At 41.4% G+C, this 26,717-nt stretch overlaps 1 protein-coding gene across 4 annotated transcripts in view; it reads right to left on the reverse strand.

Annotated features, from left to right (window-relative positions):
* Positions 1 to 26,717, reverse strand: part of sash1a (SAM and SH3 domain containing 1a) — a 170,271-nt gene that overhangs the window by 14,006 nt on the left and 129,548 nt on the right. For 3 of the 4 annotated variants that reach the window (XM_085371919.1, XM_085371923.1, XM_085371921.1), the window contains exons 3-13: positions 18,549 to 18,599; positions 18,294 to 18,343; positions 13,777 to 13,817; positions 12,816 to 12,905; positions 12,613 to 12,725; positions 11,399 to 11,497; positions 6,493 to 6,628; positions 5,797 to 6,218; positions 2,621 to 2,695; positions 2,284 to 2,427; positions 559 to 691 (exon numbers count right to left, since the gene is read on the reverse strand). In XM_085371919.1, the coding sequence (XP_085228045.1) occupies positions 559 to 691; positions 2,284 to 2,427; positions 2,621 to 2,695; positions 5,797 to 6,218; positions 6,493 to 6,628; positions 11,399 to 11,497; positions 12,613 to 12,725; positions 12,816 to 12,905; positions 13,777 to 13,817; positions 18,294 to 18,343; positions 18,549 to 18,599 (1,354 nt within the window). The remainder of the gene's footprint in view (positions 1 to 558; positions 692 to 2,283; positions 2,428 to 2,620; positions 2,696 to 5,796; positions 6,219 to 6,492; positions 6,629 to 11,398; positions 11,498 to 12,612; positions 12,726 to 12,815; positions 12,906 to 13,776; positions 13,818 to 18,293; positions 18,344 to 18,548; positions 18,600 to 26,717) is intronic. The other variant, XM_085371920.1, reaches the window with a different exon arrangement.

The following is a 26,717-nucleotide window of genomic DNA, read 5'->3' on the forward strand; positions in this document are numbered from 1 at the left end:
AGTGAAGTGTGTTGAAATCATGTCGACGTGTGGGAATATGAGAGCTAAGACTTCCTGTCTAATCATTACCATATGCTGGCCTGTGTGTCTGCTCTGTGGCTCACTGAAACTTGGCCAAGTCTTCATTTCAGCCACAGCTTGAAGTGATGCAGTGTATTTTTTTTTTCACAAAAAAACACAAGGTTGAAGACTCCAAATAATGTAATTAAATGAAATAGCTAAAGAGATTAAAAGAAAAAAAAATTGAAAACTCCAAGGCCATAACACAAGGATCAGGTGGTAGGTCTGGGTATAATCATGCCACAAAAATCATAACTGAAGCAGAGAAGAACCAGCCAACAGCAAATGCTATAAGCACCATCTAGTGTTGTGGCTGCCTCAAAACAACTATTTTTTTTGTTTAAATCTATGCAAATGCATAAATTGTCCTTATTATTTGTTGATTTGAAAGAACCTAAATACAGTTTTTATTCAGAATCGGGTAGGAAAAATATGAAAGCAGCTGTTTGCACAGTCAAACCCTTGTCTGAATAAAGGTTCTTTTAAAAGAAGTCTTACTCATTGAACTCTGTCCGCTGAGTGAACTGCGCAGGCTTTCCACAGAACCTCCGGCCTTAAGCTTCGGTTTCTCGAGAGAGTCTGTGTCAGGCAGAGGGGATTGTGGAGAACCAGGGGCTGCATCTGGACTGGACTAAAAGACAAATGGAAAGGAGAGATCCAGATGTGTAACGAAGGAAGAGAAAGGCACAAATGATTTTGCATTCAAGAGACGAAAGCATGTGATAAACAGCAGGTGGACGTATAACAACAAAAAAAAAAAAAAGAAAATTACGTAAGGGAGACAATCATAGCTTGGTTAAAATGCAGGTGAGGGTATGACAGGGAATGTCAGCATTTTTTGTTTAAGCCATTAATCAAATTTTTTACCAGCTAGCAGGATTAGGGGTTAAACATTTGCGTGCGTGAGGCAAAAAACAAAAAACAGTATGAACCCATTAATTTATTCACACCATAATCAAATCATTAAACATAATGAGAATAGCAAATGAGGAACACATTAGTAACAACTAGATGAAAAACCTTTGATTATTGGTCAAGTCTTCTCAGCTAAGCTTTGAATGTCTAAAAACAATAAAAACATGACATCTTTTTATTGACAGTCGGTCAAATGTTTAGTGCTGTTTCTTTTTGAAAGAAAACAGATTAGAAAGATGTAAATATTAACCGCTCATTCTTAGCTTTAGTCATTTATGATTTTTAAGAGCACATGTACGAAGACCCATTTTCAGCTGGCATCACTCCCATGCTCCCAAGTGTCACACTGTGCTACTTGATAAAGTTTATTATGTTCTTCCTTTACCTTAGTGCAGGTCAAACATCAGGCTTTATGAGATGATTAAAATTTCTTTGAAAGTCAAACGGATTTCTAAATGAAGGTAAACATATTGATGTATGCTCAATCATCCAGGTAAGTAAATCTCCAAAAGTTGATTCTGTTCATCTGGACGTAGCGTTTTGTGGGAGACGCTACGCCCAGATGAACAGAATCAACTTTTGGAGAAATGAAGGTAAACTTTGGAGCAGTGATATATATTTTTATATAGTGACAGGTCAACATTTGCTGTTCGTGTCTCATAAATCCACTAGGTGGCACTGTGGTTTATCAAATAGCTGACAAACTGTAACATAGCAATTCATCTTTCTTCACTCCTCCTCAACCAGCATCTCCATGACTCATGTGAGGATATCTGGGTCACTTTGACCACCATGGCAAGCAGATGGCCGACTGCATGTTAATGACACGTCCTATGAGGTGACATCAAACTGTGGAGCTGGACAGGCCACTGGTAAAGTGAGAAGATGCCCAGAAAAATTAGGTCAGTGCAAAGGAGACGATCCTTTTAGACTCGCATACTTTAACTCTCCATCTCCTAAGTGCTGGCCTGGGGGAGGTTTGCATCAGTCCCTGAGCTCAACTTGAAGCAAACACCCCACCCAAGACACTTAGTCCAGGAGGGGAACAGCAGAGAGAGAAATCCAAATGTGAATGTGACGTAGTGCTCTCTGTTTATCTTGTAACCAACATAAATACTCCCAACCCAGCCACAGCTGATGGACAGAATATGCAGCTTACTCTGCAAACATCCTTTATATGTGTACACGATAGGACTCTTTTTTTAAAGCCTTATTTTAAATACTAGGAAAAATAAGGCCAAGATAGGGACAAATGAAGCATTCAAAAACTGCATCCACGTCTGCATCCATGTTATATTTATGTCAAACCTGCTCAGAAGGAGAGCTGCTGTACTTCTTCGACATGCGCTTCCTCATCGTCTCTTTCACTGACTTGACTTTCTTGCCCAGTGAAATCCGAGACGTAGTGGGGGATTTGACCACTTCTCTGTATATTGCCTCCTGCTCTTTACTCTGTGATCACAAGATAGAAAAGCGAGAGCAGAAAAAGACAGAAAGACAGATGAGAGGAGATGGGAATGAGACGTTACAGATTGCACAGGGTACGACTAGGACCAAGAGAGATCACAAAAACAAAAGGGAAATCAGCGCGATTAAGCGTAGCAGGAGAGTTTAGCTCGTGCTCTTCTGTTTTATTACCACTTACATTGGCCTCATTGCCTGCGTTGACCACATGGAGGGAACGGTTGGACAGGTCAAAGCCTCCAAAGCTGCATGTTCTCTGAGGGAGAGCCAAAACACAATCAAATGAGTCACACTCACCAGGCCACGTTACAGAACTTCCCCTTCCACACCCAACGAGTCAACTCACAGTGATTCATGCTCGGCACAACACGGCAGCAGTTTGATTAATGCGCATGGATGTATGGTTCGCATATATGCGAGGGCATGATGTCATATGGGACTGCAGACAGCCAACAGACATGATGTAACAAACTTTTATACTAGCTCCTCTTTAAAATTGCGAGTTATTGCTTGGTCCCAGTCAAATGAGCTGTTATATTGTCGGCTCCGAAAGGTCCCTGATATGCTCGGACAACATTAAGTTTTTCTTGATGTGGCTAAGCTACTTTTACATGTGGATATATATAGTCCTTGCATCTCAACCCAATGCAGTTGGCCATGGTTAGCAAACATGCACAACATATAGAGCCAACAATATATTAGTCTCGCCAGAAACATTTTCAGAAAGAGCCAACTGTTTCTGCTGAGAGGACAGAGAAATGTGGATTTTTTTTCTCAAGATCAAAAACTAAATAAAGGCAGACACAACAGAGAACTTCGACACGTAAAGAAAAAATAAATTCTTTCATTCGAATTGCTAAGTTAAACTCTAAACACAAAGATGGAGACACGGACATGCACACAAAGCATCTGCCAACAACGCTCACAGTTCAAGTGGGGCACGTGATGGCATTTCCCTTTTGCTTTCTGAGCAATTACAAAACTGCTCAGCTCAACCCTGAACAAGTGGGTGAGCGGTGCACATTAAGAAAATGGCCTTTCTACTTTACGTTTAATGCTGCGATCAACGCCACAGCTTTCCAGGAAACATAACCTGTTGCAAAGATGCTCATAAATAAGCCTGAATGTGATGATGGTGTTCAATGGAATGGACATGCACCCAGATAAAAAAAAAAAAAAAAGATGTTTCTTGGAGATAATTACAGAGAAAGAGAAGAAAAATAAAAATCACATCTGCAATAGAGGCACGGGCCAAAAAAGAAGACGAAAAGCAAAAACAGAAATAAGTGAATTCAAAGTTTTTGGATGAGAACGACCTCCAGTGACGTCACTAGAACACGATAGGATTCAGGTACCCTCAAAGCTGCAGGATAGCTCTACTACGTCTTTACCTCTATGTGTCACTATTTCTGCTGGTATACACAGATTATTGAGACACATCACTACTAGCAACGTGACTTTAAATTGTCCACCATTTTCGACATGTGACAGGGTTATGGTGACAATGCAGAGTCAAGTCAATAAGGCCCGAGTCACACAAGCCTAGAGACCACAACCATCTGGTAACCATCGGTCGTCAGGGCAAAATTAGTATTCCCCATCTGGTTGGCAACAACCTTTTTTTGGTCACTAGCTGATTTCCGCCTGTAGGTTGCACGGCAGTGAAACTGTGACACAAACTGGAAACCAAAGGCCTTCATATTAAACATTTCATCTTCTGAAACAAGCTGACTGCAGCACAAAGGCAGAACTTTTACTTTTCTGGTTTTCGTGGTAAGTTTTACTGCTGCTTTGGTTAGCAGTTAGCAAGTGTTTGCAAACAAGGTGGCATTTCTTATGTAAACTGCAGGCAACTGCAATCAATGCAGCACCCTTTTTGCGAGCAATTTCAGCTTAGTGACAGTGTGGAACTCTGCAACCACTCTCCAACCAGTTGGGGAATAACTGGTGGTGTATCATGTCCAATATGGTGGACAACTTTCGATCAACGTGCAAATAACCTCATAACCTCACATGACAAACCTCTATAGGGAAGGTTTGCCAAAAAGAACTAAAATATTTAAAATTCCACCAGACTACTTTCATTTGGGTTAAAGTCAAAAAAGTCATTACTGGCTTTTTACAATCACTGTATGATGATTAAGGTTTTCTGACCTTTCCATCATTTTGTTGCTATTCACAGCCTTATAAATGTGTAAGACAATAAGCATGGCGACTATTATGTCACTGAAGTTCACCTAATGAGTCAACCCATTCAATAAGTCTTTGAGTGTTATGTGCTGCAGTTATTATGAGGATGAGCAGCTCCGAGCTTGTACAACATCCCCTGCACCCACAGGGATCAGTGCGACTACTGATCTGTAAGTGCATGCGTTCCTCAGGGATCTGACATTTATAAAAGGCACTTATAAAACCTCTGCTGTAACTTAACCTCCCAAGTAGGGCACTGCGCTTTCCATAATCATTTTATATTCAGCTAAAATAAAAAGGCTTGAAGGCAAAGGCATTCGCTTAAAGGTCACTGAAGATGGCATTCTTATAAGGGCAGTTAGGTCTGACACTGATAGGCCAGCTTTTGATGTTTTCAAGATAAAAGAACTTGTGCAATACCTGCATGTTTCCACACACACTATATTAAATGGGTACGTTTAATATAGGGTATGTAACAGCTGACCTGTTATCTTATTTGTGTATGTTTGTGCGACAGTCACCTATAAACCTCTGGGCTATTCTGCAACTTTGAAGCACACTGAGTCCTTCTCACACGAGGCGGCCGATTTAAACCTGTAGACCTAAACTCACAGACTTCTGCTGGATGCGCAAGAGCACACGCTTGGTGCAGCGGTCCACGCTGGCCGCCCACTTCCTGTCCGCCTCACGGTCCTCCTCCAATAGACAGCGCCGCTCAGCGCGGCTGAGTGTAACCGGGCGGACCAGCTGTGCCCAGTTGAGGTGACCGTACAGGCTCCGCTCTACCACATAGGTGATGTTGAGCTCACTGACTGCTGTTCGCCCACGCAGCCTGCGAGAGGGGAACACCCAGCCCCCTCCCCCACTTCCAAAAACCTTTGATTTGGATACATCACAGCGGACGGGGGAGGATGGGGTGACTGACAGGGGAGAAACGGGGGACTTAGCATTGCGCGAGCGCTGGTACAGGAGGTGCTTGGTGGAGTATGCATAGTTGGGATCAGGTTTCCGGTGCGTCCAGCTGCCGTGGTGCCGGCTGGCAGGTTGATGTTTGGGGCTGCCTTGCGGACCGTCATCCAGGGAGATCAGAAGGCGGGACTGGGAATGGGGTTTGGGGCGAGGTTTAGTCAGGCCATAGAAAGCATACAGGGCCTCGTTGCTACTTACCCCATGGGAGATGGAGTTCAGGGCCTTCCTCATCTCGCCATCAGTTGTGGAGCGTGACAGCTTTCCATCATCGTCCAATCCACAGCCATCGAGCTCTGAGAAGGAGGAGCCACTACCTGTCACACCAGGATTAGAGCCTCCCAGGGCACTGGAGCCCGCTGGGGTCCTCCTGGGGGGCCGGATAAGACCGTGGTTACTAGAAGACTTATTGAACGTTTTCACCAGCTTGTGTCCAGACCAGGTGTCCAAACTGCTGGAGGAAGGGGAGGTCGTCAGGCCATCTGTGTCTCCATCCAGAGAAAGCTGGTCATGGGTGAGTGAGGGCAGAGACGCCTCCTGGTTTAAAAGGGGCTTCTTTAGAACCCCAGTGTACAGAGCGGTGTTGTCTTCACAGGTGGGAGGTGTCTCCAGATTCATAAAATCTAAAGAAACACAAACAGTCAGTTAGAAAGTTTGTTACTCAGGAGGGTTAGACAGGAAAGTCTGCCTGAGTTAGCTACCCATCAAAAAATTTACATTCTTAAAATCTGAGAATCGGGAAACCCCAAAAACATTAAAACGCCTACAGCAGTTATTCGTTGAAATTAATGTAAATCCAATTACATTAACATTATTTAGCTGGTTGGAGTGTGTAATAAATCATAAAGATAATCAAGTAATCAAATGAATATATTGCTGCCAGACAGAATCACAAACCTTCGGAGGCATGTTTCTTGCCCTCCTCCACCTTGATGAGTTTTTTCCTGACCCGGCGTGTCGAGTTAACCAATTTGTGAAGCCTTTTGAATTTCACAGAGTCCTCTGATTGCTCATCATCTGACTGTTCACGAGACTGGTGGAGAGAGAGTGAGAGAGGGCTGATATTACAAAGAAGAAGACGAGAAAAGGTAGCTAGGGTCAATAAAAAGCAAAAAAAAAAAATTAATAAAGAATTAAATAAATACATAAAGAAAAAAAAAAAAGCTAACACTGAAAATTTCTTTCCAGTTCAGCATAACAATTCATGGTTGCAGTTGTAACAGAAACAGGTGGTTTAAAATGATTAGGCAGAGAAGGTATAACACTTGGATGAATATGCTTTGAGATTTTAAGAGATCTTTTACAACGCGACAGATTGTGGAGCTCTGTTTAGGATGGCGGCAAAGTTAGTGAGGTGAGGGATGGAGGATTGGAGGGATGGTGGCACACTGCATTGTGTGAAGGTCATATTCAGTTGAGACATGAAATGCACTAAAACAACAAACCAGGTGGCATGTGATCTGGAGGAAGTGACAACCAAATGATGTAATCAATCAGTATTTTTTTTTTAAAAATAGGTTATCTTGAGTTATGTTGCCTTCAAAGACTTTGTTTCAGAGGAAACCACTATTTAAACAACACACACAGACAGACACGACTTTTTTTTTACTCCAATTTCTATTTAATTTTACTTTTTATATATTGTTTTCAGTGTTATAAATTTTTTTTTTACATCTTTATTAGCGTCATTACTTTCACTGCGATTTCATTGTTTTGTAGTGGTGATGTTTCGACTGCTGCGAGAACAGATAAAGCTTTTTGTTGTCACTGTCATGGAAACATGCTCCCAGCTCACATTCATGGGAACATCTTTTGCAAAAGGACAAAAGTGTATTTATCTTTTCCTACACATAAACAACCATATCTTTAAAAAAAAAAAAAAAAAAAAAAAAAAAAAGTCAAATACTTTCCATACACACTTTTTTGAGTAAATTAACCCTCATGTGGTCAAGTGGGAAGAAAACTCACAATCCTATTACAATTTTCTTGTCCCCAAAACACAGAATATTAACATTTGCTTTTGTTGTACTAATGTAGTCATTTTTTAACCATTTTTTTTGTCAGTGTTTGAGATTAGAAAAGCATGCACACGCTTCTAAATCTGACAAGAATAATATGCATGCACATTTCTGCCTTTACGTTAACACGCAGTTTTATGCATCTGAAAGAGGAAAAAAGAAGAAAAAAAAGAAGGCTTTCCCGCCACCCTAAAAACAGACCACAGCTTGGCGCAGAGGCTGTTGACATATAGTCAGGATGATGTTAACAACTGTGGCTCAGTTTGAGCAAACATTTGACAGTGACCACAAATCCCAGACAACACCACACCAAGGCCACAACAACATGATGACTTTTCATTTTCTGCAGGTATGCAAGTACAAACCTTAACTGTTGCCAACGTGAAAAGGGAAAAACTACACATCATTCCTAAAAGTGTCATTGAGTAAGTCCGTGCTTTCCACTTCATCATTGCTTTCAGAGCTACATTTTAGGTCTGATGTAACCCTTCTTATTAATAGATAACACATGTCACACATGATCATATTTTTCATATATGTGGATATTGTGATAGACTGTGCATTTAACATTAAATCACTGAATGAAACTCCCACAGGAAAACAACTGTCCTGCACCTCTGCACGAATACAATGAAGGCCCCAAGGGTCCGATCAATACATTTTTATACTGAGCTTGAGCAGTGTGCAGGATATTTCCTTTTTTGAAACTGTAGTCTTCTGCCATGTCTGCCCAGAACACCAGACCACTCGTTTGGCGGATGACAAACCTGCAGAAACAGGCTAAGAAACCCCACTCCACTGTCCCTCCAACAACTTAACCATGTTGGTCTGACTGCTATGATAGCTTTTTCTACTTGCCATTCACCCTGGGTGATGTTTGAGTGCATTAGTTTCGTTAAATTCAATGTAAAGAGAGTCTTAGTTTAAAAAACTGGAAAAAAGTCATTTTATCATATTAAGAACTATGTGCAGCGCTAATGCCCTAGCAACGTCAGGGTTGAATGATGTGATTCTTCTTCTATTCTAATGAATAGAAGATTTAGAGGAGATAGTGACATAAATCCCAACCCATTCCCAAGAGGCACTATCCATTTGAATGACCACATAAACAGGGGAATGGGGACAAACTCAGAAAGAAAGCCTAGCAAAATGAGGACATAAATCAAGCTGGCCAAAAGGCTGCCATTTAAAACATGGGAAAAGTAAAAATGCAAACGGCGACTTTACAAACATCTATAAACAAAAGCTACGACTGAACGTCCTTTTCAGGCACACGAAAATTTCTCTGCAAATACAGAAAAAGAGCATTTACAAGAAAATCTAACAGTGAGCTCAGAAAACCAATAGAACTTACCACTATATTGGAAAAAGCAGGGCAGCACTTCCTGTGTTAATATTCCATAATTCAATCAAGCAGGATCATCAAATCCGTAGTGCCCTGAGCACATTCCCTCGCATGCACAATCCAAAATAATATCTGTGCCCCTGTGCACATGCAGGCAGACACAAACGCAGCCTATTTAGCTCAGAGGAATGAGGGACTGTTTGGAAGGGTCGTGCTTCATGGCTAGCAGAGAAAAGGCATGTTGTGCATGGAGAACAATCCCAGCGTTTGAGCCCCTCTGACCTGCCTTGGCCCCCAAATCGCTAATGGCCAGCCCTGGAATGCAGGTTCCGTTGCCGGGGCAAAAAAGACCAGAGAAAAACAGCATCAGGACGGAAAAAGGTCACAGAGCAACCAAAAAAAGGTTTATTGCAAACATTTCAGCTACAACCATCAGCTGTATATTTGTGTCCGTATATAGCATACAGGAATGCACGGACGAGCAAATCTACTGATCTTGGAATTAACCTAATTCTATTCACTAGAGAGGAGAAAGGGCAGTATGTGACACCAATAGAGGCCCCAGCAGAGAAGAAATATTTCCTGTAATGGCCAATTCTGGAACATGGGGCAAAGGGAGATGCATAGCTCCCCCTTTCCTGGCCTTGGGGGCTGAGTCTTTATCTTAAGTCTCTGTCTCCCTAGTTTCCTCTCGGCTTCCAGCATTTGCCTCCAAGGGCCAAACTGTGTGTTCTGCTACACAATAATCCTTCAGTACTGTAACTCTTCCGTCTTCTCTCAAGTCTGTAAAATCCCCCAAATGATCAACCATCTTCCCACAGGAAGTGAGCCGCTAACAACAGAAAGTTTCAGGAGACTGACAAGCTGATCAGCATACTGCACTACATCAAAGAACCAGATAACAGATACAGGTTATGCATGGCATAATTGACCTATTTTTCCATGTGAATGGATATCATCAATCATTACCCAGAAGAATAAATAATGGAGCCCCTTGATGGTGTGAGAAAACTGTTTGGCATGGGTCTTCATTCATAAAGTTACTGATTCAGTCATATAAAGAAACGGCAATGCAGATCTGATTTCCATATGAATGCAATCGTTACTTAAGCTGAGGAGTCACACTGGGTGAATGTGCAAAAGTCTAGAGCATTAGTCACCGAAGCATGTTCATTCACTTAAATGAAAGATTATGGTACTCAAACTCTGCTTGGACTGAAATCTGTATTTGTCTGCAGAACATGGGGTCAACTTTAACAATAAGACCACCAAAAGCATGTTCATTCAATTAGGTGGATAAAGGGGAGAAACAGGACAGGTAACTGAGACTCTGGTGAAGAACCGATGGCATTTTCTTTTCAAAACAACATACATGTGTGTGGGAGTTATTTTCAGAGAGCTTGGAATTTTTGTGTTTGTATAAATTCACTTCCTGCAAAGAAAAAAAAGTGGGTCACGCATAAAACTTTGCATGCTATTCCCAAGCGATGCCATACAGTACATTCTTTATAATCTGCGTGTTCACATACAACTGCCCTGACCACTGCAAGTCTCGATTCTGCATCAAGGCTGACCTCCATTTAAAAAAAAAAAACACACAAGCAAAACACACACACGTAGCAGCACATAATAATACACAAGAAAAGAACTGACTGATTGTCATCAAAATCCAAACAGCGGCCAACAAAGAGGTGATTGTCGGCGCTCCTACCTCTGAACACATAGCCGCCGTTATGCAGCTGACTTTCGAACATCAAGTATCCTCAATGCTGAATGCTGCAAAAGTTTTGGAGTGGATTTTGTGTGCCTCTCCACTTGGCTTTCCAAAAGTTACAATTATAACCAACTGATGTAAACAGACCTGCCCTAAATTTCCACAAGACAATTTCCCTGTCACTGCAGCAGCCAATTATGACATTTGGTGGGACAATTTTCTAATGAGATGCCCAGGCGAGGATTAAACTGATGACTAAAATATGGAAGAGGACTTTCAGAAAATTGCACAGTTCTTGTTCTGACTGCCAAAAAGAAAGAATGAGCAGAGCCTAAGGAAAACCAGAGTTGAGCAATGAACTGAAATGTTCAGAGGCAACATCAATACTACTAGGATGCACTTGACATGGTGGAGAGAATGCATATGCAGAGGCAGTTATGTTGTAGTTTGGCTATCGAATGCAGAACAGAGAGCGAAATATAAAGGAAGAAAAAAAAGGAAATTCAAGAGTAAAGTTGAATCATTCACATTTGGATAAACACATTCACATATATAATCAACTCAATGTCGCTGTTCTACATCCCATCCTTCTCCTGTGAAAGTTTAAACTCAAAGTGAGAGTGGCTGAGGTGAGAGTGTTAAGAAGAGGGAGAGTAAAAGGGAACAGATCAAGGCTTTGATAGGCTTGGGTAACGGAGGAAGGGGCAGGGGTGAGGGTGTACTTACGTTGCAGTTTGAGGACTGGTTTAGATTGGGTGCAGATCCGTCAGCCCACTCTGCAGTGTCAGTACTGCTGGACTGTCTGCTGCGCTCATACTCCTTCAGCTACGTGGAGAAGAAGAGGTCAGAGAGGCAGAGGAACAGGGCGGGACCACCCACTCTCACCCAGCATGCTATGTCTCACTATATACTAGACTGGAAAACATCAGCAGTGTGCATTCACGAGGATAGAATGGCTACTATAGTTTGTGAACTGACGGCTGAAGCCGGTGACCATGAGGGAAATTAGCAAGGTTACTGATTTTATAAACAGGTCTCTGCATCCTTTCACCATTTTTTTTTCTTTTTCAGATTCTATGATTGGTTTGACAGAATGTCAATCATAAGACAGGTAAAATCCTCCAATTTAAAATTAATATCCTGGAAGAAAATAAAAAGACATGTAAAAGGAAAATTAACATCTGCCTTTGGGAGAGCAATCCAGTCTTCTAACTCTGATGGCCCGGCATGCTACCCAGGAGAAAAGCACCATAAATTGAAATTGACAGAAGGGGAGGAGATGAAGAAAAAAAAACAGACGACAGAAAAGTCACAAACCAATCAACAGATATTGATTGAGAGTCAGATCAAAATGAAAGTGCATTGGGGAAAAAAATGGATAGGACAGCCAAATGAATATCCACCATGTCCAACTAAAGAGAAAGACCACAATGCACCACAGAATCCCTCCAACAGATGGGGCTATTGAGCTACTATGACCGTCAACCTCGCAAGTATGAGCTGAACAACACACCCACACACTCCAAGAGCTCACACTCCAAAATCCCTGGACTCCTCAACCTCTGGAGACACCATTAAGTCTGGAGTTATGTGTGTGTGCTGTGTGTGTGCTGTGTGTGTAAAGAGGACAATGCAGGCGCAAAAAAAAAAAAAAAAAAAATATATATATATATATATATATATATATATATATATATATATATATATATATATATATATATATATATATATATATATATATATATATATAGGGAATATATATATAGGGTAAAAAGGGAGGGGGTTGGTTAGTAAGAGTAAGTCGTTTTAGAAAGCCAGAGCTGCTGAGGGAGTATGAAGAAAGGGAGGGTTTAAAGAAGATTACAGCCCATCAGTCGTTGGGGCATGAGGGTCGATGAGGGAGGGGATAAAGTGCAAGAGACAATGAGGGAGGTTCCTACCCGAGCCAGAGCTTCTTCTACGGTGATCATCTTCTCTTTCACCATCATCATCAGCTGGATCCGCTCCTCATCGCTCATGGTGATCTCGCTGGCCACGTAGCCAATATCTTCTCCTGATTGTGGTAAAGACCAATGAGCAAAAAGGAAAACACGAAGCAACAAATATCTGGTGAACCTAATGTGTACAATAGAGCCGCACAAACCTTTGGACGTCTGTCGTACAACGGGTTTGTGCTGAGATTTGCGGAAGTTCTGCCAAAAAGATTTGTTCTTCTTCTTACTGTCCCATTTACCTTAAGGGAGGAAATAAAAGACGAGGTTACACACAAGCAAGAAAACACAATGAGCATGAGAAATACACTAAACCGGGTTATGCACTTTGCTGTTTCAGGAATACAGGAAAGAAACTGTTCGGTTCAGTGTTTCAGTGCTTTAAACACGAAAACTAGGTCAGTCAAAACAACTCAGTTATTAAACACTAGTATGTACTCTACAATGGTTAATCCTGTAATGGAATTTCATTAGAATTACTCTGTCTGATAAATGTCAGTGTCTTTTAAACCACAGCTTGAGTTTATATCAAAGGCAAAATTGACGATCCCACTATGACATCATCAGGATTTTACTTCTCAAATCTAACAAACCTTCTCCTGAGCACAGGAGACAAAATATAACTGTTTTCATAAGATCTCTACCCATGACTGGAATGTGTTTCACTCTAAAATTTTATATGTTTACTAAATTAATTAATGTAAAACTAAAATGCAATATTACACTTCATTCAAACTTCTGCTGCCTCATCGTCCAGACCTGAGAAGGTGTGAATAAAGATGTGAGTATGATGCTGGTTTTAGGTGTGAGAGATCCTGAGGTTAAACCACACAGGGTACCCACTTATGCTTCCACCCTGCTTGATGTAGGACATGTAAAATGATATTGGAGGTTTACATAAACAGTTATTTTGCCTCACCTACGCAACCAAAATCTAAACAGATTAAAAACAGCAAGGAGATTATGATTACCCTAAAAGAGCATCAAAACGTAGTGACTATCCCACAGATAGTGTCAAAAATAGGCAATTTAGCCCAGACACTTTGCACCGTTACTGGAAGTCCAGCTGGGTTCAAGGTGGCATAATTGTATATTGACTTGAAATCTATTTACCTCCAGATCCATCTTCAGAGCTGGACTTGTGTAGAGACATTCTGAAAGAAAACAGAAAAATATCACTGTTTAAAAAAAAAAAGAAAAATTTACAGTGTCTCTTCTAATCTCAGTGAACCACATAAAAAGAACACTGATGCTCAGCGACAATTATACACGTTCAGGGAGTGGGTCTGCATTTCTGTGTATCCACCACTTGGGGCCAGTGATGGTACTTTAGTGATTTAGACCAGGCTCCTGAGGCTTGAGAGGGAGAGGGAGGAAAAGAGATGTGGGTAACAACACCCCTGCTGCAAAAACAAGTGGGTAAGATGAAGATGGCAGTAATACAGAAGTGTTTAAGGAGCAGTACAGAAAGCAGGAAGGTCAACAAGACGAATGGAAGAACAACCATTTAACAGTGGTGCGCAGATTGAAGAGGGAAAGTAAGGAACTGAGGAATAGAGAAACAGAAGGAGACAGATGGGGTAGGAGGAGGAGGAGAAACCACAGGGCAGACTCAGCCTGTTTGTGTTTCCACTTCCCTCCACAGGATAGACAGTCACGAGGAAGAGAGATGGGAGACTGAAACTAAGGGCATAGAGAGAGATAGAAATGGAAAATGTGTGAGTAAAAACAAATACCCCAATGTGCGCATAAATCTGTCTCAAAAAAAAAAAAAAAGAAGTAAAAGCCTCTGGTAAAACATGAACTGCGGTGTTCTGATGAAAAAGCCATGTATGAGCAACCTCTTGCCATTTTCTCGAAAGTTCAGCAGCATGTTGGATCTCAGCTGACTCCCTGGTTATGCAGAAGTTGACAAACCACATCAAGAACTCTATTTTGGTCTTAAAAGTTGTGGATAAAGCAAAAATATTGAGTTTTCATGTATAATAGTGTGGGAGTGATAATGAGTGGTGGTGGCTGCACACTGTAAGCTGTTCTTTCAGTTAAATGGAAATAAATCACAGGGGGAACAGAGTACTTTAAATTTATCCAGCTGATAACCTAAGAGACTTATTAAGCTAATCTCTCTTCTAAAGGCATGTCTCGCTCTTTTACCGTCTCTTACCGGCCGGTTTTCACACACCCGTCTGTGAATTCAGCCAACTGCGCACGTGCATACAGCTGCTGAGTCACACACAAAGACAGGTGGTTGTCGCTGAAGCATCATGAAAGAGAGTGACGGGATCAAAACAAGATGAACAGGTCACTTTTCCTCTCCAGTTGGTACACGGCCCTGTATGCGCGCGCATGCGACCACGTACATTTGTTCAAATATGGTAGCCCTTGTCTAGGTGCAATGGGAAATCTTTGCACGGCTTAAAGCCCGGCTGCCATGGCAACGTAATGAGATGCTAATTGAATGGATGCCTGTATGGTTTACTCCTCTGCTCCCCCTCCCAGACAGGCTAGGGCCAAAGCTAATGCTAAAAGAACTCCCTCAATAGAAGCTTTTCTGTAGCGGCATCGTCACCCCCCACCCCACCTTCATGCTCTATAAATTAACCTCCCATGCAGCGCACAGAGACATGCACTCACGCGCACACATCCGCTCGCTAAAAGAGCCTGAATGTCTTCCAAAAGTGTGTTAACCCAGCATAGTGTGGCTAGGCAACTTAATTGGTTTAACCTTAAATCTTTGGCATGCCTTCCTATTTCAATTCTCCTCTCTGCAGTGAGAAGGGAACATGTAACTGCTAACAGAGGTACTGTATAACATACAGTATCTCTACTATGGGTTGAACCTGTCCAGGACAAGCACAGGTTGCTTCTCATGATGTGTGTACAATATGAAAATTAAAGTTACCATGTGTTTGCTTATTTAAGCCCATATTCACTATGCGTGAATGCTTGCTTTGCACTCTGAAAATGATATGTTTGTGAGCACTATTCCTAGCTGGGATGAACAGCATGAGTAATTTTCAAAATGATAAGCTGCAAGTACCATTTGTGTTACAGTACAGGGCTTTGAAACTACTGCAGATATGTAATATAGCTCATATGCTGTGTGACAGAGGTGCTGTCTAGAGCAGATGATGATAAACCAGCACATGGGAAGATTTGAACACAGCTGTGTGAGCTCATGTTTAATGGCATCTTACTGCCATTTTTTTGCACTGCGCTCAGGTGAAATTACGGGAATGGACGCATGTTTGTACACAGACACTGTGTTTTTTGTGTGGTTACAAGGTTGGCCACCTGGAGCAAAGCAATCCCCGGTGTTCTTGACGAAACAATGAGAGGTGACAGTATGACGGTAGCAGTGTCCACAGGAAGAACAGAGGGACGACCTCTTTAGGGAGTCAGAGAGGTCACTGCAAAAGGGAAGGCAGGAAAATAGAAAATTATGCGCTTAGCTGAAAAAGTACGTGGATATCAACTACGAGCGCACTTTCCTGTCGTTCAACTTGCCATCTACTTTGTTCAACTTAAGGCTACAATACTCACCAGCACAAGGTAAATGTGCTGACAAGGTGCTTTAGTTTCCCAACGTGGTGCTTGTTCTGAAACCGATTCTTCCATCTGATTATTGCGCTTTCCAGCAGCACAGATGCCTCTAAGCACACTAGCATTTTCAAACCCAGTTGGAGCCGCCAATTCGTATATTCTGTTTCTGCATGTGCGTTTTCATCAAAATCCATTTACCTCTTCTTTTTTTTTTAACCTTACTGATAAGCAAGGTGCCCATTCTGCACAGCAATATCCACCAACCAATCAGCTTCCAAAAACAGGATGTTGCAAACTTGAATCTTTCAGCCTTCTGGGAGCTCTCTGTCAACACCACTTGTAAACCCGGCACAATCAGAGCTGTGCCCACGTCTTGCCAACAAAGTGACATAGAAACAGGGAAAAGAAGGGTGACTCCAGCCCCTGGATGAAGACTGGGAAATCTTATCTGCCTGCTATTGTCCCGCAAAGAGGCGACAGTGGGGTACCCGTGCTTGTGCGCATGAACGTGCAAGCGTGCCTTTTGTGCGGCTGTAAGGAATCGGGTCCCAGGAATGCACGGGGCATGCCTATCAGTCTGCCTGCACATGATAAATCACTCCACCTGAAATCCATTCACCATGGTGGAAAGTGGACAATGGACAACTTAATAGAGAAGAGAACTGGGGTGAGTGGGAGCAGACAGGCTGCCAGTGAATGATAGATTAAAACAAAGAGGGTTATTACAAGTGCGATGTGGGAAGTTTTGTAATTTAAGAATAAAAACTCAGAGAATGGTAGGTTTACAAGTTATATTATACACACACACACACATATATATATAAATATATTTATTGGTGATGGTAAGGGAAAGAGAAACCATGCAACGCATGAGAAAGAAACCAGACTGACAGTAAGAAAATGGATAATATAGTACAGTTAGGGGCTCTTTTAGGGTCTCTTTCAAACAGTAGAGAGACGTCATTTTGGCATCTGGATCCCATCATCTTCTGCATTTGTCTGTGCAACATATAAAGCCATGGGAATAGAGATCATGTCTGCGGTATGCACTTCACTGGTCATCACGTGAAGATGGCAGCTCCACCGGGGCTGATTACTTTCCTAAAATTTGGGGGTTTTCTTTATCACTACCAATGACCAACACTGCCCAAGGAGCTTATTTTGTAACGAGGTCTTTACTAGACAACTCGTCATGAGGAAACAAATATATTCTTAACATGCCGTCTCATTTATCAAACATACGTGGCCATAAAGCGACCGTGTGTGTGCGATCAGGCCATTTAGCCAACTTGGATCGCTTTAAATTTGCATAGCATTGTATAACAGTGACCTCATGGTGGGCTACGACCTAGAAATTTTATGCAAGCAAAATACAGTGGTATTCAAAAAAAAGAACATACTTTTGTGTAACAGGATCCAGTAAAAAGGAACCCCACCCATGCCCAGTTCCATCCTGCTCTTTCGTTCATGCTCTTTTGCTCTAATCTTTTGGCCATCACCCTCTCCGTCTCCCCCCCCTGTACATCGCAGAACACAAAGGCAGGAAGGAAGTATAGACGGCCTGGAGAATAGAGAATGGCTGCTGGTCCAAGCGAGTCAGCCAGAGGAAGCAGTCACTGGGTTTCCTTTAACTGCAGCAGCAATGTGAGCAGAGAGGCATGGAAGACCAACTACATCTTTTTCGAGACGTCCATTAGTGCAGATTGCTCCTTAACTTTAAACTCTCTTGAAAATGACCTTCTAAATAGTCAGTGGGTAATGTTTTATTACCATCATTAGAGCAAATATGCACACGTAAACTAGCATCTTCTGCTTTAAAAAAAACAAACAAAAAAAACAAAACAAGGTTCCACATAATAGATCTACCAAACACATTAGCTGTGTCTGAAGCTGTGTGTATTTCTCTCCATATTTAGCCGTGGACATGAAGAAAGATTTTGTGTGCAGGCATGCACAACTTGATATGAGCCAGACACAGGCTGCAAATTGTTTGGAAATGCAGCAGACAGACATCTCAATCCAAGCATACTTCACAGATGCGCATTTGCTACAGTCACATTTTATCAGGGACAAAAATGGAAACTTACTTTCTGTCCGTTTCAGGAGTGGACACCTCGCTGCTGAAGCCTAAAGATTCCTGGAGAGAGAGACAAGGAAGGGGGTGGAGGCACGTGTCAGACTTTTGGTAACAATGACATCTGACATCTGATTTCTCTGTATCTATGAAGCGCCTTGAGGCGACTTTTGTTGTGATTTGGCGCTATATAAATAAAATTGAATTGAATTGAATTGAATTGACGGTATTTCACAAGTGCTACTCTTATGCAGGTGTCTTCGCCTACCTGGATCTCATTACGGAGCTGCAGAGAGGTGCTGCTTGGGTCTTGTTTCTCCTGAAAAATTAGATGGGGAGGAGTGAGAAGGTCAAGCATCACAATCCAAGAGGCAAAGGAGCAAATCACAACACCGGGAAAGTAAAATAGTTCTTTAAAGAAAGCTAAAGACGAAAGGATAAAAAAAAATAAAAAATACAGCAACAGTGGAGGGAATGCTTCACAGTGCACTCATGCATGTACAGACGGGTTTTTTTTTTTATTATTGTCAGAGTCAGACATACTTGAAAAGGCGTCAAAACAAACACAAGCATGTGTGTGTACACCAACAACTGCTGCTGGGCAAGTCATGACTTGCTTCAGGCGCCCCAGTCTGCGTGAACAGTTCTGAAATGTAACTCTGCACCTGCAAAACTGGCTCCGTGCATCTGATTTTGTAATGACAATTACATCAGTAAACTCGCTTCACTCAAGACAAACACCTGCTAGTTTGCCTCTTATCTTACATTAGAATACAACATGCCATATTTGACTAACTGCACAGGCAGACATGCAAAACAGACATCCAGACCTGGCTGAGCTTTGCTCGTAAATTTAACGGTGGCTTTCACTACAACTGTATGAAAACAATATAAATCGCATTTATTTTTAAACTCTCTTTATACACAAAATGTTGCCAAGTTTTTCCAGCTTTTAAACTCGCTGTCAGTGTGTTTGCACTACTTGGCTGGAGCTAATGAATGTGTCTGAAGCAGGTGCATTTATAACAACTCCAGATACAGATGTGTCTTGAATAAAGTGCTGAATAAAGGCAGACACTGAGGCAGATACCATCACAGCGAGTCTGCAACAAGATTTTAACTTGCAGCGTGTGAGTATTAATAGCCAATTAGACTCCTTGAGGGAATGGCTGACTACATAGTTCTGGCGGCACTCTTGTGTCCTTTTGAACTGTCAAGCAGGAGATATCATGACTCCCTATACTGAGACTTGCCCAGTGCTACCACTGTTTTTAAACTTCAGGCCACTAACCAGCACAGAAACAGACACAGTCAACAACTTGCTTAAGGCTGGTGAGCATATTTTTTCCAAAGGCTCTCAGGCTTGAAGACCCAACATCTGAGGTTAACATCAGGACAAAGCTCTTATTTGCTGAAGGTCATACCCCTACTCGTTGCACAGTTATCATTATGTGACTTCACTCTTAATTTGTTGTCATCCCTTCTATCATGTGAGTAAGCAAGACTGGAAAAGACCCCATTAGTTGCCTTAATTTGCAACATATGTAAGAAAATGTCAATTATAACATTGCTAAAACTACTAATGAAGCACTAATAAATGATCAGAGTATGCAGGGCTTGGGTTTGGGGGTCTTCAACCAGATGGGTCATCGAATTACAAAAAAGGTGAAGACCCTCGTGAAGACCCCTTTGGTTTGGGTCACTGTCAGCAACATTTATGAGATTTATCAGGTCCGCCTAAGAATAGAAACCAAAATCTAAGACAAGTTCGCACTTCCACTTTCTTTCTGTCTGACCTTTATTATTTAGCAGTTCATGAAGAATTACAGGAAACAAGTCCCGATGTAAATGCTGATATTACATTTTTATTTTTGGTTATTTTGTCTGTCCTATTATATTGAAATTGTCCAGGATTTCTTAACACATCTAAAATTAAAAACTATTTCCCCATCTTTCTACAGAACTCTAAGCTTTCCGTTTCACTGGCTCTCTCGCTGCAGGATAACAAACACGATATAGGGGATGGTTGAGGGTTACTTGGACTGTCTTGACTTCTACAATCAGTAAAAAATTCTCTATTATAAGCCCATTAACAAAAGACAAATGTAATCTAGAATTTCCCCGAAATGGAGAGCGGGAAAGGAAATTGGCATCCTCATCCTGCATCTCCACACCCAGGTATTAAGCTGTAGGACAGCAGTCACGGGAAGCATAACACAGACAGTTTCCTACAGTTAAGAGAGTCACGCTTCCTAATCTGGACGACCTCCAGTTTAACCTTTTTATATTCATATAATGGTTGAGGGAGTGCAATCCTTCCACACTGTTGCCCCATGAACATGAGTAAGGCATGAGCAAGTGTATTAGTCAGGAGTGACATAACTACCTTTAAGCGTTCTTTGGAACTTTGGAACAACCGTAAGTTGCAAGTCAAATGAGCAGAGGACCTGAAGTGCTAAAGTGGCTTAAAACCTCTAAATTAGCCCAAGTCCCACAATAACCACACACAACTGAGAGGTGGCTGTAAGGATTTTAGCGAGACAGTCATTAAACAATCATTTTTGCTAGGGCTGAACGATATATCGCATTTGCGATAATATCGCGACATGATCAAGTGCAATTTTCTAACCGCAAAGGCTGCGATTATACTCTGGACATGTCCAAATTCATGGGCTGCATCCTCCTGAGGCCGCATTTGTAGACCGATTACGTCACAGCGACGCGCCGAAGGCTGTCCAAATTACTACCATATCCCAGAATTCATAGCGCGGCCCAGCCAAACTCCAGTTTCCAGCAATGGCGGCCGCTACTAAGTTTTAAAATTACTCATACTAATCTTTCTGGGTCACAAAATAAACTTTTAACATATTTTCAGGCGAGAAAGTAGTTGTGTAAACATCAAATATCTGCTCGGTTTATCAAGATATCCCATATTTGCAAAAGTGCTTCTACGTTTTCAGAGGCGTCTGCTACCCACCAGCTCGACAGCTAGCCGGGAGCTCGAGGGTTACTGATGCGGCCGAGAACGGCACAACTCCCGGCACATCATTTTCAGATCACCGCGGAGTTTCGCTGCTCGGGTTAAACGTAATATATAAGTCACTTAGACAACCTAAAAATGTTATTGTTGGGCTTTTTTCAGTGTTTTGTTTGTTCGTGAGTAAATCGGTTTGGCTGAGATTAAAGTTATTAGATTAGATAAAATAAAACTTTATTAATCCCCCGGGTGGGTTCCTCCTTGGTTTTCACACAGCTGACTAAACGTCAAACAGAAAACTTATTAAACAGAAGTATGAGACAGTCGAGAATTTACACCAGTGTCTGGTTATATTTTAGATAGCAAGAAGCAGACGGCCGAGTTTATTAAACTCCACCGAGACAGCGGTGACGCTAATCAGAACTAGACCGTCCAATTTCACGCGTTTGTGTGTGTGTTTATACAATTGCTATTATGTTTGCACTTTATGTGTAATGTTACTGACTGCAGAGATCAGTAAGATGTGTGTATTTTTTATTTATTAGTTTTATTTATTTAATATTATTTTTTAATTGAATGACTGTCTAGTAGTTCACAGATGTCGAAAAACTGAGTGTGGTAAAGCCACTGATTTTTTTTTTATGTATATTTCTGCAATCTGCACATTGTACTGACTTTCATTTTAATGTTTACACCAGGGTTCCTTGTCAGCACTTTATGCTCAGATGTTTGTAAGCTAAAAATAAACTATTGTGTATGTTCAAATATACTGTTGTGATTGAAGAAGTTAAATAAAAATGTCAGTCATCAATTCATGCATCACCTCATGTCATCATAACAGAGGTCTGTCTTCCAGGAAAGAACAGTTTAAAATTAATGTAATATAGTATTGGCCATACTATATGATGTATTGCTTGTCTTTGTTTAATAATACAGAAGACAAAGACCTTAAAAAATAATCGCATATCGCATCGCAATCGCAATATTGGGGCAAAAAAAATCGCAATTAGATTATTTTCCATAATCGTTCAGCCCTAATTTTTGCTCAACACAAGTCCTACTGGCCATTTGTGTATTTGTCTGTTACTTCAATCAACGAGACAGAGACATGTGACTGGAAGCTTCTTCGTGAAGTAAATCAAGTCATGTCGGAAGACCATTTAATTTGTACATCCCAGGGAATATGGGGATTCCCATAAGTCAAAGAGCAGGTACACATCTACAGTCGTGGAAGCTTGTTTCTACAGTCACCAAGCTGCACGTAAGGAAAATCTCGGAAAGGACTGTTTGTCTTTTTTCTTGCAAAGGCAGAGATTACGAGAGACAAAGACACAACACATTCATCCCTTAAGCAAGCACCACTTTGGCAGCTCTATTTAAACAAATGAATTGTGCAGAATATTGTGGACCCACGTTAAGAGGGAGGCTGTGAATGAGGAGTATACTCCCATGCAAACACAGTGCACAAACGCTTTCTAAAAGGTAGTGGTTGGCTGGTTTTGCTATCAGATCCTCTTTGCGGCTTCTCCGGACAGCAGCTACAGGACAGATACCAGTTTCACCAGTGGGTAACTGTAAGCACCATGCCAGCTCGTTGTAAAAGTGATTTTAATGTACAATGTCTCTGTACTGCTTGGATATTGGATAAACACAAAAATACAGCCGGACACTGACCCTGGCATCGCCACATTCATTCCACCACAGACATAAACCCAGTTCAAGGAACATCTACACACATTCACACATCTCGCCCCCACTTTCACACACACTAAAAGACCTATAAGACACAATGTGGCTCTCTGTTCCTCCTACTCATCCTCAGCTTCCCTTTATTTCCTGTCTGTGCGTGCCATCTCTGACATGGAAAGAGAGTGAAAAGCTGAAAAGATGAGTGAAAAACAAACAAAACCTACATGTTGTTCACTCTCCGCTAGAGATCTGTGGGATTAATCTGTCACAGAGCAGGATGTGATGAGACAAACAGTAAATGGTTCCAAAAGTAAATCTCCATTTCTCTCAGACACACAGTTAAACGATGAATAACTTGCTGACACGGTTACTTGAAAGAGAATATCAAGGCAATCTGTGTTTGAGGCGGTGCCTACGAGCGTGTGTGTGTATAAAGCATAGATCCCACAATGCATCCCCCCCAGAGGCGGCAGGCTATCCTTTACACGAACTTTGCAGAAAAATCTTAAGATGCTGCCCTACTTACCTAAAAGTGGCATGTAAGCGTGTGAACGTGCATGCGTTTTTCCCCTTAGATGTCCAAAGGCGTTGCTTGTGCATGGTTCGCTTAGTGTGTATGTGCGTGCAATTGTGATGGGAGAATGATTGGTTAAGCATGACTGAATTAAGTTAAAATGAAAGGGAGAAAGAAGGGAGAGCTCTGACTAATGAGGATCACGATGTCTGAGCACAGGGAAACTGGCATCGGAAACGACTAAACCCTAACACACAAGCGCTACTGAAAAGTGACTTTACTTCCAAAAACCACAGTGCTTTCCATCATTAACCTGGAAACTACAACAAAGTTTAGCTGCGCAACAGGAGATCCAGATATATTTTTTTAATTAAAGGGAAAGCTTCAAAATACAGATGAGTGCTAAACACATATTCCATTCACTGCAAAAGCCTGTTGAAGTCACTTTTACTTCACCAAAATTACTCCCAACCTCAGATGGAAAAAAAGGTGTATGTGTAGCAAAAAGACCAGGTGGCGCAGTAGAGGTAGGCCAGCTGGCATGGCTGAGTGAACCTGGGTGGGCAACTGTAAGTAGCCCTGTAGAAAGATATGTAGTGGAACAGGTACCTACTGCAATCCCTGAAAAAGACGTTAGAGGTGGAACTAGTACAGCACAGTGCAAAACCTGCGGGACTGGCTGTTCTGGAAAATCCACACACACACACACACACACACACACACACACACACACACACACACACACACACACACAAAACCCACACTTGTGTTTTCTGAAATTCAACCACGCCACACCAATCAAGCTGCCGCTTGCCTAAATGTTTTTTACAAGAAATACATTAGCACACCAACATCTCCATCCTCTTCCTTCCAAGGACGTCTGGGAGAGTGTGTGTACGTGCTCGCCGCACAGGGCTGCATTCTTTTATAGCGCGTGGAGCATTCCTCAGCTTTGAGAATCCTCCTCAGCTTTGGTATTTCAAAACAAATACCAAAGTTATTACAACCGATGTCCCATTAGTGACAAATAAATCACAAAATACATTTAAATATACCACTTGCTTTCCACAAGGGTTTTGCCAATAATAAAAAAAACACAGCGGCACGAACGTCCTTTGAAAGCAATCTTACAGCAACAAAGTCTCTGCTGTTTGAGCGTTTGACTTTGCTATGTTTCTAGGCAAAAATCTGAGAGTAGAAAGGATAAATAAGCAGCAGAGTTCACAACACGGTTTGTCTTTCCTCTACACTGTAGTTTTAACCCAGCTGAACTGACGCACTTTGATGGTTTAACTTCATGTGGGCATTAACCACACGGTTCCTCGTCTCACGGTAAAACAAAAACACAAGTCCGTGCCTGAGTCTTGACCCACGGCTGTCAGGCAATTCAGGTATAAAACAAATAAAACGCCTTCGTTGAGTTAGCAGGTTACGATGAACAGATTTATGATTGATAGGATGCTTTGTTTATGCAATTATCTAAAATTATCCTCAAAGATATTACCACACACAGCAGTGCAATGTCTCATTATGGTTAACAGCAAGTGTTAAAATGTTTGCCCAACAACCACAAACGCCAAAATGAGCTCTCTTGATTTATATTTAGCGTACTTCATTTATACTATTGTGCTATGGTTAGAAAGTGATGTCAAAGTAGAGTTTGGTATTTCTCTCCCTTGGCCAGACAAGATTAGTCATCCAACAACCAGTCCCTGCATGTTTAAGGGATCCCTCCTCTGGTGTTTTATGTCTGCGTTTCGGCACTTTTTTTTTCTTCCCTTTGAATTAAACTAAACTTGCACTGACATAACTGTAGCGTGACTTTGTGGCTGCTCATGGAGATAGCTTGAATAACTTTTCCAACTGCCTTGATGTTGAAGAAACAAGAAGAAAAAGACAAAAGTTAACTAAATGTATTTACTTCAACTTCAGATGACTTCTATGGAGCAGTATTTAAAATGATCATCATCCGCTTCAGAAACCAAAGAATGTCATATATTGCAGTTGTTAGCAATGATAATATGCAATGATAATTTATGCTACTTCAAAGCCACTGGTTAAAACCTTTACAAACTTCTGCCTTGGTGCCTTTTAAGAATCCGTCCACATCTAAAACAGATCTGCAAACCAGTGATTGAATTGTGTTACTAACCAAAATTGGGATCATTTCCTGGAATCTGTGGGCTGCCAATCATTGTTTTGTTTTTTATTTGAGGTAACCTCTACCATAGCCACCGACATCACTGTTTTCAACATTGGGCCAAGCAAATTTTCGTTGCTATGCTGAAATTTAAAACTCACTTTTTAAAAATTATCGTAAAAATAAACTACTGTGAAGCACCTATTTTGAAAAGGGACACTGAAAAACAAATCATGTTTATGGTTACAGATGTAAGATACATTAGGACGGTCAAATGCATCTACTTTATTCTAAAATATAACTAAATTCTTTTTTATTTAGCTAAGAATTAGAACACTGAAGACTAAAATGTAACTGAATCCCAGGCAAAAAAAAAAAAATAATAATAATTTATCCTTCTGACCTGACCTTTTACTGACCCGTTATTAGAGACAACACACTTTATTAAAACTGCTGAATATATTGCTCTTTTCCAGCATTTCCTGTCACTCCAATAATAAAAATCCTCACGCAGCATCCGAACGTTAATGTATAAGAGTGCTGGGAAACTGCGAGGCCGTCGTGCTAATCCATATCCACATTCCCAAAGAGGATGTTTATTTAACCCTTTGTATCCCACTAACTCATAAAACTACAGAGTCACAGAAACAACTGAGAGGAAGCCACGCAGAAAGGAGGTGCATCGATAGCCATCTAAGCGAGAGCTTCCGTCATCAACTCTTAATAGAGAGAGCCCCTTGCTTTGCAACAACACAGACAGCCATCACTATGTTAAAAGGGGCACAATGCAAGAGCAGGCTAATAATATTGTGCAAGTGGGGAAAAAAAAATCCAAATGTTACATTTCTCGTTACTTTAAGGAAAAGAGCCCAAAAAAACCAAAAAGCCCCCAAAACCCCGAAAGAGAAGCTGAATGGTTCCCATCATGAGCAAACTCGCCGTACCAAGAGTCAAGTTGAGAATGCTTTGGAGAACAGAAACTTAAAAAGGCCTTCTTCTTACTTTTTGGTGTTATAATGTTGACCACAGCAACACTTTAGACAGTGGGGCTTTCGCATGGGAATTTTCCAGTAGCAAATATCCAGTCAGTGTTTTCCTCAAGTTATATTTAACCTGG

This window comes from Diplotaxodon limnothrissa, linkage group LG15 (genome assembly GCF_057381915.1).
Source record: "Diplotaxodon limnothrissa isolate DT_005_m linkage group LG15, D_limnothrissa_male_GT1.1, whole genome shotgun sequence".
NCBI classification, from domain to species: Eukaryota; Metazoa; Chordata; class Actinopteri; order Cichliformes; family Cichlidae; genus Diplotaxodon; species Diplotaxodon limnothrissa.